Consider the following 14,789-nt stretch of genomic DNA (forward strand, 5'->3'; position numbering starts at 1 on the left):
TTGAAAGTGATTGTGAGTGCTGCAGCATCAAATGTGGATAAATATCCTGTAATTTTGTGTATTAACTCTAGTTGTTCTGTCCAAAAGAATTTTTTTTCAGGTAATTATTTTACTTGGAACAGCTGATGAATTTTTAGTATCTAATCGTATTTCAGAATCCACACATGAAAGAGAGATATTATTGATGTATCGATACTTATCTGATGATCAAAGCTCAAAGATTGCTCTATCTTTGGAAAGCTCTTTTTGCCATTCTATGTACTGTAAGAAATTTAAATAGACATATGAGCTGCAAGGTATGGATGTCTGCACTGGTTCCTCTATACTTACCTCCTCTTTTCCTCCTCTCAGATTGTTTGATGTGTGCACCGTGTCACGAACAGACAGAGAGACCAAGTTAACATTAGTGTTTGAACATGTGGATCAAGACTTGACTACTTACTTGGATAAAGTTCCAGAGCCTGGAGTGCCTACTGAAACTATAAAGGTATTTAAGAAGAAAGATTTTGTACATTATTTCAGAAAATATTAGATAGGAAAGGCAAAGAGGTAAATCATAAAGACAAACTGTTTTGATTCCATCGGATTTTTTTATATCAAAATTGAGTAATGCCTAGCCTGGGACATGAACTGCAGCATGAAGACCTGTATTCGCTAGCAGACATAATCTCCTTGTGCACTTGTGGGGTTTTTTTTCTCTTTCAGATTTATAAATCTCCTGAATCTCTACTGTTTTACCAAATACAGCATTCCAAATCATTAACAATGACCTTTACTTGCAGCTGTAGACACATGGTTTGATTATGGTTTAGTCCAAGACTGCTTGAACCTTCCCTAGAAGGTGTCTGGTAGAGTGGTGGATGTTGTTAGAATGGATAAAATAAATCCTGTGCTCCTATTCCCTTCCTTCTGTCTTTTGTTTCCACAAAAGATTCCTTTCATGTCCCTTTTGCCAGGAAGGTTTCTATATGTTCCAATAGCAGGAAATTATCACTGTGGACCTGTGGTAAGCTCTGCAGAGCATGGGCTTAAGGAAGCGGGTAGCCATGACCTGTTGTTGTAGAAGCTGGGAAGGCTCTCCATAGCTGGAAGGTTGATCAGCAAGTTTTCCCATCATGTTGTTTCATATTCTGCATCTATACGGGAGGACCTCTTCCCTAGGTAGGATGTGCTTTCATTATTGGTACTAAAATACGTATACCAACCCCTCTTCTCTCCTGGGAGTTTCACAGCAAAGTGCTACATTGAGGATCATAGCTTGAAATGTTTGATGAAATGTTTGGCAGAATGTTTGCGCCTGGGGAGAGGGATTGATGTTCCTACATTTTGACTGTCTGCTTAACATTTCTTTCGAATTTTCCTTTTTTTCATGAGGAGAAATAATTTATGCTTTCAGAGACAGATAATCTTGCATTTGTAAAAGTACTTCTGGAAGTATGTTGTGTCATCTTAGTCTGGCAGAAGTCCTGAGGGAGGAAAAAAAACCATGAAACATATCTGAAATTCAGTTCGTTTAATATTGTTTGCTTGTTTGTTTGTTTGTTTTTGTTAACAGCTCCAATCTTAGGTGTTGTTTGTTCTTTCAGTATAAAATTAGGCATAAAGCTGATGAAAATAATTTCATTTGTATCAATGTCATGAATGTGTAATATCAGCCAGTTCCAGCAAGCATGTTTTTTAAAGCAACCTTAGTGGACAGAATAAAATTAAAAAGAAAAATGAATACAGCTGTGATTCAGTCCCAGCAGAAGATTGGAATATACCTCTGGCATTTGAAGGACTCTTTTATCATAATGCTTTTAGGGTTCTACTTCCTTTTAGGGCTTTAAAGCTACCTTAGGGAACTGTATCTCAATGTAACTAGCATTGTGAAAATAACGTACAAGGTGACTGACATAGTATGTAAATATATGTATTGAAATGTATGGGAACTGAATGACCGAGCCTCTGAAATGTCAACTTTAAGTATGTTTCAAGCCATGTTTCATTTAAGGAGATAGAAGAGGTGATCATTGGACTAAAACATCTGTGATTTTCTAAAAGCCTGTTCTAAATTAGCACTAGTAGATTGTCAAACATAATTGTGAACATACATTTCATGGAGGTAAAATACTGGTGAAGGAAATTGATTGGTTTACTTTTGACAAGCACTATTCTGCACACATAGTTTACTAGTTCAACCCAGTTGATATATCTGATAATTTGGCACAATAAAAGAGAAAAATTTAGCCACACAGAAACAAGGAGGAGCAGTTCTGGTCTTTTATGTACAGTGAAACTCTGCTGTAGCCAGTGAAATGAGTGAGTGTAAAATTCAGCTTGTGGTACATACAGCTCCTTTTAAATGGGTGAGGGTGTCCTGGGTTCAGCTACAGCAGTCATGTAAAACTGCTGTTTACTTGGTCGTTACTGTTGATTTCAACATTCGCACAGTAGCTGATGTGTATTTCTTCAAGTCTGTTTGGCACAGGGGAAAAAAGAGAGGTTTGGTTAACTGAAGTTGCACCATGTTGCTTCACTGCTTATGTGAAAATATGCAGTTTATGGAGGTAGTTTTGCTGATAGTCAGGGCTGATCACATGAGGAAGGGTCTCAAGGCTTATTCCTAATACATTTCAATACCTTTCTAATGATACAGTCTTTATGGATATTCCTGGTAGAAACTGAAGCGAAGTATAGTTTTCCTGGCTGCAGGGAAATATTGCCATTTTGCAGCAGCTGAGCATTTAACCCAGAGCACATACATCGTTAAATGACTAATCTGACTTTTTATAGTTTGGCTTTTGAGGTTAATATGGATTTGTACTTCATTTATTTTCCAGAATTGCAGACAATTTGTGTAGAGTATTTCCCCTCACCACTAGCACAGTACAAAACAACTGCCAGTATTGTAAGACCATCTGTTAAAGTTCTGCATGTGTCAGCAACAAAGAGGTGCCAAATGAGCCGAATAAGCTCTGGATAGCTTGAAGTTGAAGGATCTAATGTACCTCTTTGGCACCATGGTGTAAACTCAACAGTTGTTAGTAGAACTTGAATGACATAAAATTACTATGAGAGAAGTATCAGCCCCTAAAGATCTTTTCTGTGTGAATTAACTACCATCATTACATAGCATGTGGGGGAGGGAGGCTTAACTTTTGCTGGTTTGGGGCATGCTGGGCTTTTAATTACCAACTGTCAAGGAATATAAGTGACATCGGTACCATTTTGAGAATTTTCTTTATGTTTAGCAGACAGTAGCCAGACTTTCAGAGAAACTAACCATATCCATCATTTGAACACAACTAAAGCTTTTGTCTTAATGCTGCTCAGCAATGCCTTTCTGATGTCTAAAACCCTGCAGTCGGAGTCACCCTACAGGGTGTCTTAGGAGCATATCCACAGGTGCCCATGAAGTGATAGAAGAGAGGGAGTTGCCCTTTTGAGGCATTGCCTGCTAGTGGGAATACTTACCCACGATGGAAGGCAGACACGCTCACTTCCCCTCCCTGTCGCCTGTCGCTGTAATCCATTTCTTTGGCTATAAGGCTGGCTACTGAGTTCCAGGTTATTCTGGACTGAGGTATTTTAAATCTTTTCTGCTGAAGCACTTCCACTATTTTTTCCTGGAGTATACTAGAGGGATGGAGAACATGACTCCAAATACTCATGGACATGACATTCACCTTTGAAAGAGAACTATGTTCAAGTCCTTAATCTGATTAATGTGTTTTCATAACTACTGGGTTATAGTCTTGCTCACTGTTGCTGGCTTGCTCTGTCAGACCTCATTAATATACGTTCCATATGGCATGAATCAGAATCAGCAATGATAACATCTTCCTCCTTTCCTCTCTAGCCATCGTCTCCTCCCTTCTTTTCTTCCTGGGACACTCTTTAGGGCAGTTTATGTGGAAATGGAAGGTATGAGTTCAGTTTCCTTAGGACACAGCTGTTAGTCATGCGCAGGTCTTTGGTAATGTTAATGGCATTAGCAGTTGAGTCTGAGAGACTTGGCTCATTAGGAACTTTTGTTAGTTGACATAAGGGTAGTGGAAATAGGAATGACACCACTGCCACAGAAAGATTTAAAAAAATATTGTTAACAGGCCACTAAAGCATTTTGATGTGTTAGTCTTTGGGACTGAAGCATGTTTAAGCTGGGTGGTCACATTCTGATGTGATGCTTGTGAGGCTGGCATGGGTTTTTTGATCCTGAAGGATTTGGATATGTTTGTTATAACACTGATTACGTTTTTAATATGGAAATAATGTGCATGCAAACAAGGTGATGTTTATTGTTTTAAGTTATTTCAAGTTATATAACAATGCTTAGCTTTAAATTAATACATGCATGTGATGGCTTGGTATATAGGGCTGTAAATTAAGTGGTTTAGGAATGGCTCTTTGAAGTTCCCTGAGTCACCTTGTTCTGCTGGCCAAGGAGTCTGTAAGAATAAGAGGGGATATCAAACTGTTACCCTCGTTCTTTTGATTTAGTAATGAAGAAAGTTAACTTTGCAAGGTAACATCATAATAAGTAAAGTTGTGGCAGCTTGCAGTAGTTTTCTTACAACTGATCAGAATTTAGCCTACCCAAGCTACACATGCTGACAGGGCCTGGCCTGTTGCAATGTGACAGTCAACAGAGGAGGGAACAGAACAAACGTCTCCAGTAACAGCAGGTGCATATGTTATCTGCCGTGGGATGTTATGAAAGGTGGGAATATCCTTCTACCTAGGTGTGTGATATGTGGATCTTCCTGGTATTCCCCCCCCTAGCCTGGAACAGGGCAGCCAAATCAGAGGTACATCTTTTTCTCTGGTGTTTCCTGATTCGTTACCCAAGTGAATTGCTTCCGTGGATGTTATTCTGTTTCTCCTATGTATAAGAAGCCTAGGTCTCCATCTGATTCAGAGGTCCAGGTTTTGCTATTTAGATGCCTAAAATTGAGAAAGTACAGCAGCAAACCTCATTTCCTTTTGTGGATTTATATGATAGTAGCCCATATATTGAATTTTAAAATATTACCCCTAGTCCTAGAATAAATGTTACTGTTGCATCTCTGTGCATTTCCTGTAACTTACATTACCTGCTGTCAAACCAGGCACACCAGTCGTATCTTTGCAAGACTCTTAGAAAATCAGTATGAAGATGTTGCTTCTCAGAAGGCAAACCAGTGTTCGGTGTTGTGAGGTGAGTCATCAGCCATCTGCCACAGTTGTACCTACTCTCTCGATCACGTATGAGATGTGGAGCAGATGTCACACAATCATGCAATTCTGAAAACAACACAAGATATTCCAGGAAAACAGATTCACCAGTACTTTGAGTCTTCAGAGTGTGGCCATATTTAACAACATCAAAGTTAAAAGTCACTAAAAAAAGAGCCTACTCAAATTAATAAGAAAGGTACTAAGAATAAGAGCTGTTACTAATGTTTTCCTGTCAGTACTTTTGTGGTAAAGAGAGAAGCAAAACTTAATGAGGAATTTAGAGTCCAAAAATAATGAATCAGATCTATAACCGATACTAGGAGGTGTAATGATGCCCATTTACAGCTGCTGAGGATCTCATTCTTCATGGAGTATTTTGCAATAAATTTTGTTTGGAATCTGTATTAGGAATTAAAGAGTTGCCACTAGAAAGAAGTGAAAAACAAAAGGACCATCCTGATATATTATTGTGAGATAAATCTTTTAATTTTCTTCTCTGTTTTGGTACTGCTAGGGTTTGAACTGCTGCATGGGAGGATTGCAGGAGAGACAGCAGGTGACCTGCACAAGTGGCAGCTCTGAAGGAACTAAACCTTAAAAAAGAGGGTATTTTCCAAAGGGTAGTGGTTCCCTCTGTTGTGGGTGTTGTCATTTGTTTCCCATACAGTCAGTGTACAGCCTCTGATTTTAATTATGGTGGCGTTAAATATCTTCAAATTCCTACCATTTGCAAATTCAAATTGGTGAAAACGTATAGTTGGGTTTTTATGGTGCTATAGCCCAGGACTGCCTAGACCTCCATTGCTTGCAAACTGAGAGCTCATAAAAATGTGAGGCACTCCAGTAATTTTCAATCACTCTGTCCTGACTAGAGTGATTTCAAATCATTGGAGTGCTTCACATTTTTTCAGTTGTTCCAGTTTGGAAGGCAGTCAAGCAACATTGTGGCATAATTCATTAAATCAACCTGCCTGAAATAATAATTTTAGCCTTTCAAAACAATGACACTGAATTAGAAATGTCGCTGTTAAAAGATGTCAATCAAGGACTCTAAATAGACATCTCAACCTACTTTTCTTTTATGGCCCAAACTCTCAAGGCAGCAGTTCAGTTCAGTAGGGCCCTAAGGGACACATCCTTTCTGAAGTCAGAAGGAAGCTATTGTTTTCAACAGATGGAGGGCCAGAAATCATCTTTGTTCCAAAAGTCAAAGAGAATTAGGAAACTGAAAAGATTCTGAATTGTGGGCAGGGAAGGAGATTGAGCCTTTGGTAGAACAGAATTTATGATCAAGTCATTGCAAAATGGCAGTATTACAAACACTAGAAGTCAAATGTTGCTATCAGCTCATTTATTTTCTGTTAGTTCTGCAGAGCTGGACATTGGTGTGATGCAAAAAAGAAAGCTTATGGATCCTACTGCTCTGGATTTTCTGGATATATGCTTGGATTATTAGTGACACTGGGGTTTTGGTATTGGAAAACATCACTGTGGTAGCAATTGCTATGTAAAAGGCGTTGATGCTGCTGAAAGAATGAAAGAGAGCATGAGGTAGGGATAATGCTCAAGCAGGTGTACAAGTGGGGCTACACTGCAGGCAGCATGTCAGAGACAGTGCTTGTACTGTTCCGCAGTGAGCCTGTGGCCACTCCTCAGAATGGGGAGTATTTTCAAAATGCTTTCCTTTGTCTTGGTGGTGGTGTATAGTCACAACTTGCTCTGCAAGTAAATCCTACCTCAGTGATCAGCAGAAGCATCACTTTTCAGAGTCTTTCTCTTCATCAAAGATGAGGTGCCACAGTTAGCAATTAAGAGAAAGCTGTTGCAGCTTATGGTGCATGTAAAGCAGTGGCAGAACAATAGACTGAAATGTTTGGATTTACCCATCTTCTGAATTTTGCTTACATGCCATATGTCACTTTTAACAAGTGATTTGAAGGTTGGGCTGCAGCAGCTGTGAGACAAAGAGGAGATGTTCAAAGAACTATTCTTGATTTTTGCTGGGAGCAGACAGGAATCACTTTCTTAACAGTAGTTTCTGCACTGGCAGGAAATCAGGCCCCATGCTTCTGCATACCCACAAAGCTATACTTGACCCGAAAACAAACACACAGAGATGTGGAAGGGGAGACAGAATGACACAAGTTGTGACAAGGTAGATATTTGGGAAACCTGCCCAATGTGTTTTTTCTTGTTGAACTCTAGATTCCATGGGTTGAATTCAGCTGATCTGGGACAAGCATTGCAGCAGGGTAGCTTTGCCATCTCAGCCAGCCCAAGTTACTGCAACTCAGATTCTCTATGCTAGAATACTCACACAGTGTCCATATTTATTCACAGCAAATATACAGCTGTAGTGTAAAATAATTCAGAAGTTGGCCACAGACAACTCATAGTTGATAGAAGATAATAAACAAATAAATTACTCTTTATAAAACTGTTTTTTCTATTCCACCCCAAGAGAAATGTAGTACTCTTGCACTAGCTGTATGCACTGCTTATATGTCAGTGAATAGGCAGGTTATTTTATCCCACAGTAAAGATTAATTTTAAGCATGTTACTTTATTGGCACACTGATGTAATCAAGATATGTTAAGTTTGTTTCTTTTCCTCTGTAACAGATGTATTTAGCTTATGCGAGAGAACAGCGTCCCGTACAAATGGATAGGGGTGGAATTTTTTTGTACTGTGTGTTCACATATCTACAACTTAAAATTAGCTTTAAGAATTTAAAAATTATTTTTATATATATAGACACATAAAGACACATACATGCATATATACATACAATTATTGTAAGAGTCCTCTGACATATTTGCAGAAAAAATGTTGCTATTTGAGCAAGTGGGAGAAAGGGAATGGGAAACTCAATGGTCATCACCCTACTGCCTATGAAGTTCATGATCTCAAAATAGCTGTGAGCCAAAATAGGCCAGAACTGGCAACTCAGATGCTTAGAGAAGAGCCAACGGTTCAAGAGCACAGAAGGGATAGCACCAGTTCTCCTCCCGTGCCTAGGGAGTGCTTTGGTGTAGATTGATTTTACATGTGTACACGTGAAGGCATACTGCACATACACACACACATATATATACACACATATATTTCTGCTGATTCCTAGAGTCCATCCCATAGGCTTATGTTTCAGCTCATCATCAGCTACATCCAAGCTGCAATGAGGGCTGTTACAGTCACAGGGAAGGAATGTGGCCCAGCTGAGGCTACATCTCTCATTCCTACCTAGTGTGTCAGGTCAGAGTCACATGGAGATCCCCCGTCTCACCTGCCCCTGCAGATACCAGAACAGACACAGTTCCTTCCAGCTTCCCATCCTCTGGCCGTCAGGGACAAAAGCACCAGCCAGTGGCATCAGCCAGCTACACTCAGCTGCTGGAGCAACCAAAGCCAAAACCTCTGACACTCAGAGAGCTTTCAGTGATTTCACCTCAGTGTTCTCTGCCTGTACTAGTCCCATTGTTTTTTCCATCCCTTTCTTCCACCCTTCCCTTCCATCTGCATTTTTTCACCTCACTTTCACTCTGTATTTACAATGTACAGCAATCTTCCGTTCTTTCCCTCCCTCCAGAACTTTTCTCTCCATCACTTCTCTTCCCATTTTGCTTATGCCCTCCTAACTGACTCCCATAAAAAAGTAACATCATGGAACTGTCACATCGTTTCTCCACCTGGGGTCTGTCTTGTCCATTTTATTTGTAAGCTTTTAATGGAAGAGGCTGTATGAAAACCCTTGACTGTATAAGGGCTCACTATAATAGGCCCTCCTTTTTGGCTGGCCTTTACACAATACCTTGTTAAACATGAGTCATGATAATCAGATCCTACAATGGCATTATTTGTCTAAAATTGTGCTTCTCCTCTGCTCTGCTGTTTCCCCACCACAGCCACTTCACACATTTATACAACTGCTTCCTTTATATATCAGTGCTCTGTAATCAGTGGATGGTTCATGTTACAGGTTTCTCAGGTTTCAAAGTGAGATAAAATGAGCTTTCTTCCATTTTGAGAATATCCTTCGTTTTAAGAAGTCCAAACAAAGGCACACATTATTAGTAAGTTTGCAAGCAGCTGCCAGAAGACAGAAAATTTAGAATGGAAACGCGAGAGAAATAACAGAAATACTGTTTGTTGCTTGCTCTTGGTGCGACAGCAAGGGAAAATATTTGGAAATTAAAATCATTACTTTATTTGTAGTTCTAATAAAACAGAAGTGGTTTTGTAATATTTGGCCATGATGGTACCCCAGAGCGCAACTATGGGTCAAGTCCTTCTATCGTGTAATTTTGGGCTTCTTAGGGTTCCTCCAGGGGTACATGTGGTGCAATGCTATTAGCATCAGTTAGCAAGCAGCCTTTCATTTGTTTTCTTCCAAAGTTTGCAATTAAGACCAAATTACAACAGCTTTAGCTCCTAGATCAAATTTGTCCTTAATTTTTTGGTTGGAAGTCTTATCCACACTCATAAACATCAGCATTTTAGGTTCTTCTTACTTCTTTGTTATCATTACAGCTATACAGTACTACCACTGATGTCAGTATACATTTAAATTTACGCTGGAATATATACCTGAACCTTCTAGTTCAACTGCAGACCTTAAGAGAGAAACCCCAAAGGGAGCAGAGGCTCTGCTCCAGCAAAGCACTTAAGCTTCTGCTTAATTTTATGTAAACAGATTGCTCCAGCTTTAGAAGTGGGGTTGAAAGACGGTGAATTAGAGGAGCTAACAGAGGAGAACCAGTTGTTATCCTATACTATGACCTCATATATTCCAAGGTTAAAGAAGAATTGAAACCATTGTTTCTGTAGTCTCAGTTTAGTCACAAACATGCATTTTGCTTGTGTTTAAATGCTTTGTCAGAGTGAGGAAGTAGTCTTCCCTCAAAACTTACGTGTTAGCAGCATCTGTGCCTTTGGAACCCGACTCCTGACTGTTCACAAAAGTGTGTCATAGTTGGTCATCCCAGTAAACTGACTCAGTCCTGGAAAAGGGGCTCCGGAGGATCACAAGTTTGACAGACTGATTTGTTTATTTCTTTTTTCATTAATGCCATAACTGTTCCGGCCAGAGAATTTATCCCATTTGCCTTCTTTGAAAATCGTGACCCTTGAGAATACCCACTTAAGAGAAGCAGCTGCTTTTTACCATCATGGCCAACTCATTAGAAGCCAGCACATTATAACATTATGTCACATTGTATCTTTATTAATATTGAACAGTGTCTTATATCATAAAGGGACCATTGGAATTAGTGGTTTAATTGCAAAGAAAGTTACTGCTCAGCAGTTTTCAGTGTTGCTAAATATGTGACTTTACAAACAGCGCCATAAAAATTCCAAGTATTTCTAAAATGTCCCACTTCTTTGGTCTGTGCAATAGGAAGCATTGCACTGTAACTTTAAAATGCCAAAAATAATCAAGAAGACATGTTAGCCATCTCTTAAGAGCATTTCATTTCTAAGCCAGTAAATTCAGCTGCTGATTTTTTGTCCTTTGTTTTAGGATGTGACAGTTCTGTTGCATAACTGCAATTAAGGAATCTCAGAAGACTCCAAAATGTTACAATATTCTGTGCATGCAAACACAGAGTCATTTTTCGTTTAGTTTTACAGCAGGGAAGGGGCACTGGAATGGCAGAGTGTTGCCTTTTTTTAACATCTAGTTTATGATTCATTCTAAAATATTCTTTCATTTTGAATTAGCTTCAGATATTCCTGTTCTGACAAGCAGGGTAAATATTTTAGCAAGGACTTTTCAGAGAGAAATTTTGACAGTAATATACTCCTCCCTTAGTGTTACAAAGGAAATGCTTGCTATCCAAACCCAGAGTCGGCATTTTAATGGAAATGGTTCCAAGAGAATACGTAGGATGTTACAAATGTAAAATGCATTTAATGAAAGAGTATACAGATGTCTTTCATGTATTTTAAATAAAAATGTCTAATTTGAGACTTGAGAAAGTCAACAGCAATCTCTGAGCCATATGCTTGTTATTACAATAGTATGTTGTGTATAACTGTCATTCGGTGAGAAGCAACACAGATCAAAAAGGAAAAGACATATAAAACATAAAGTTAAAGGAGGAGAGACCATCTTATAAAGCATTTTTTATTAGGTTTTTGCTTTGATTAGAATATATCCCTTTCTTGTATTTTGTTTGCTCACGTAATTCCTGCATATTGAAGACCTAGGAAGAGGAGGACAGAGGCCAAGCTGCGTGGGCTATAGTGAACCAAAACTGCAAAGACTTGCATACTTGACAGGGAGTTTAAAATAAAAATAAACCACAGTTTCTTTGCTTGGTTTCTGGAGCAGAAAGTCGCAAAACAAGCAGAAAACTTTTGGTTCTTGATGAAATGATTAGTTTAGCTTCCTTACCTCAACTACTCTGAATGTTTCAGATTTTAACCTTCCTTTCAGTGCAGAGAATTTAGACCTATTTCAGCTTAGGTTATGTCTGTGAAACTGGGGCCTTGGAAAATATTTCCGAAGTAGCTTTAGCCTTATGTTTGCATTTTGTCTTTTGCAAATGTGGTGGAGGTAACCTTGATTTGCTAATTAGTGGAGTCACGCTTTATTGTGACAGAAAACTAAGAACAGTCCTTCAGTGAAAATAACAAAGACCTACCCCATGGTGATTGATGAGAATGTTGTACAAGTGAAATGAGCTGGAAAGTCATCATCTTGTCTTTTCCTTTGCCACAGGAAAAGCATAACAGAGAGATTTCTTTTCTTCTGGTCCTGATAAGGAATCTAACGAAGCATAAGGAGAGGTTACACAGCATGGAAATGTGTTACACCCAGCTGCTCACTAGCTTGCAAAGCTGCAGTAAATAATACAGTTGCTATTTAATAAACAAAAGAAAACAGAAGTCCTTTGATAGTGATCCCTAGCCTCTCTCATTTGCTCTTCTGAAGATATTCTTTGTTTCTACTTAATTGACTGTCATTTTGGAATAATACGGAATTTGATATTGTCTTGTATGATTTGTAAATATTTTTGTTGTTGATCGGGAAAACAAAAGACTTACCTTTCTAGGGCCTTATTCAGCAAACCACAAACATATGTGCTCCAGTTTGTCTGGATTGTAGCTACTTTCATCCCCATAGGTTTTCTATGAGCGGTTACAGTGAAGATAGATACACAAAGAGATGTGTAGTTTTCTTTTCCAGATTGGCTTACATAATCAACAGCATATTTCTTTGCTTGTCACAAGTTACCCTTTTGAGAAGCAATGATGCGTTTGTCACAAGCTGCATTTGCCATGTGCATCATTTGTGACACTTTACTTTCAAAAGATAACAGAGGCAATCTTCTACCCTCCCAAGAAGACTATTGACTCTCATGTTACACCTTTCCCCCCATTCCCCAAGACTCACCCTCATGCCCAAAGCAGAGCTGATTCTTGTCTATTGTCCTAATATTGAGAAATAAGTAGGGTCATCACTCATTGTGTCACTACAAGTCGAAGATGCCTCCTTTTTTAAGAACCAGTCAAGTGTTCAAATGAAAACAAGGCAAGGTTTACACTAATTTACGCTAATGTAAATCAGTGTCATTTTGATCAGAACTGGAGGGGCTATGGCTCATGCAACTTCAGAGAGACTGGGCAGATGTGTGGGACCATTCCCACCACTGCAGCCGCAGCAAACATCTCAAGCATATCACTTCTTGTTAAGGTTTGTTATACCAGAAATCCGAGATGAGCTGCTAATGCTAATAGCACGCATCTTCTGCTGACCTACCTTGCTTGATAATCACCTGGCCTGTGGGAGTCAGCAACCCAAAGAGGTGGAGTAGGACCACAAGGCCTGAAAGTGAGTTCAGTGGAAGAGGAAATGGCTGAGTGGGATGGGGTGCAGTGAAGGAAAGAAGAACTGGGTATGGAGCAGAAAAGGGAAACAGGGAGCATGAAGGGAGGAAAGAAAGAAGTAAAGGAAAAGGTAAGAAATTCTACTTCTTAAAATAAACCCTACTTTTTAAAAGAAAAGAAAGGAGAAAGTGATGGACCATGCAAGTGAAAGGGAATGAGCAGTCATTCCCCGAGTCTGGTGCTGTCAGCCAATTTCTCGTGCTTTTGATGAAAACAAAAAACTTGCTTGACTCCTCTTGCAAGACCTCTTCACTATGGCTTGGCTATAAGATAAAGTGCCTGTTTACCTTGTAATGCTCTTGGTTCAAGAGCTGTTGATTTTTTAATTCAGCGTAATAGAATTGCATATGAATTGTTACCGTAAATATGGAGAACAACTCAATTTGCTGAGTGCTTCCAAGATACAATTATCTTGTTCCCTACTTTTGATTTAGGTATACTAAGGCATCAGTAAGATTCTCATCCCTATTTTGACAATTCATACAATGCTATAACAGCATTGCAAAGCTGTATGTACAATTCTTGGACTGGGGCTCCTGGCTAAGCTGGTTCCAGTAGGCCACTGTACCCTTTCAGCTCTTCCTTGAAGCCCATTTCCACCCATAATTTATATCCAAGAAATCTTTCTTCATGTGTTTATCCTTGGTTTTCTTAAAGGTTGTCATGCCTTTATAACTGAAAGCAAGTTCCAGATCTTTGGAGTACTTACAAACATTAACCAGTTAATCTTTGCCACACTCAGGAAGTAGTTAACCATTATCCCTGAATTTATAATATGGAGCAAGAGAGGCAGCAAAGATAAATGAACTAAAGGTAGCTAGAGCTCGGGTATTAATTCACTCTGATGTAGAGCCATTGTATGGCACTGACGAGCATCACAATGCTTCTGCCATGCAAGTACATTACAACCAAAAAAATAACTGAAGAGTGGCTTCTAAAAAGTGCAAAACTGAGCTTTATTTATTATGTATTCCATGGAGGGATTGGTAAGAGATTGTCTTCTTACTTTTCTTCACATCTTTAATAAAAACTGTTAACTAAGGAGTGTCTAACTCTAGAGAATAGCTGTTTTTTGATGTCTGGTGTCATGCTGACACTTTTGTCTCAGAGAAGGTTGGCTACATCTTTCTGAAGGTCCTGCTGGACCTGATGAGTGTGGGAGGAGAATGGAAATATTTAAAAACAGTGGGACCGACTCAGATCTTTGAGAATTGATGGATAGAGTCCCAGTGACTTCACTGGGCTTTAGTCGGGCCTAATATAAGGCCATCTTCTTCCTTAGTATGCAAGTGTTACTCATGACTATGCTGAATTCCTAGAGATTTTGTGATGAAAACAATCAAAATTAATCAGGCCTAAAGCCCAAACTCTACAGTAACCTCAATTTCTAATTCACAAAAGTGACTGCTGTCTTACCAGCCTCTATTACAATGCCTTGAGCTCATATGTATCTCTGTATGTCACAAAATATACTTCCTTGTGTATCAGGAAATTGAGCAGGCCTGTGTTAAGTTTAAACAAGTTTTCTATTAAACAAAAATGGCTGGACAGAGTTTATAATTTCACGGGAGCCATGGGAATTAGGTGCCCAAGCCCTATGGATTTTAAATGATGTTTGGGTTTCTAATCTTTAGGATCCTTTTGACTGCTTTTTTTTCACGGTTCAAAAAAAGCATGACTTATTTTCTTGTTGTCGTGT

General features: G+C 39.0%; 1 protein-coding gene across 1 annotated transcript in view; it reads left to right on the forward strand.

Annotated features, from left to right (window-relative positions):
* The window catches only part of LOC104412454 (cyclin-dependent kinase 6), a 123,948-nt gene that overhangs the window by 28,520 nt on the left and 80,639 nt on the right, over window positions 1–14,789 (forward strand). The window contains exon 2 of the mRNA XM_010023182.1: window positions 352–487. Within this exon, the coding sequence (XP_010021484.1) occupies window positions 352–487 (136 nt within the window). The remainder of the gene's footprint in view (window positions 1–351; window positions 488–14,789) is intronic.

Source organism: Nestor notabilis, unplaced genomic scaffold (genome assembly GCF_000696875.1).
Source record: "Nestor notabilis isolate BGI_N333 unplaced genomic scaffold, ASM69687v1 scaffold11701, whole genome shotgun sequence".
In the NCBI taxonomy this organism is placed as follows: Eukaryota; Metazoa; Chordata; class Aves; order Psittaciformes; family Psittacidae; genus Nestor; species Nestor notabilis.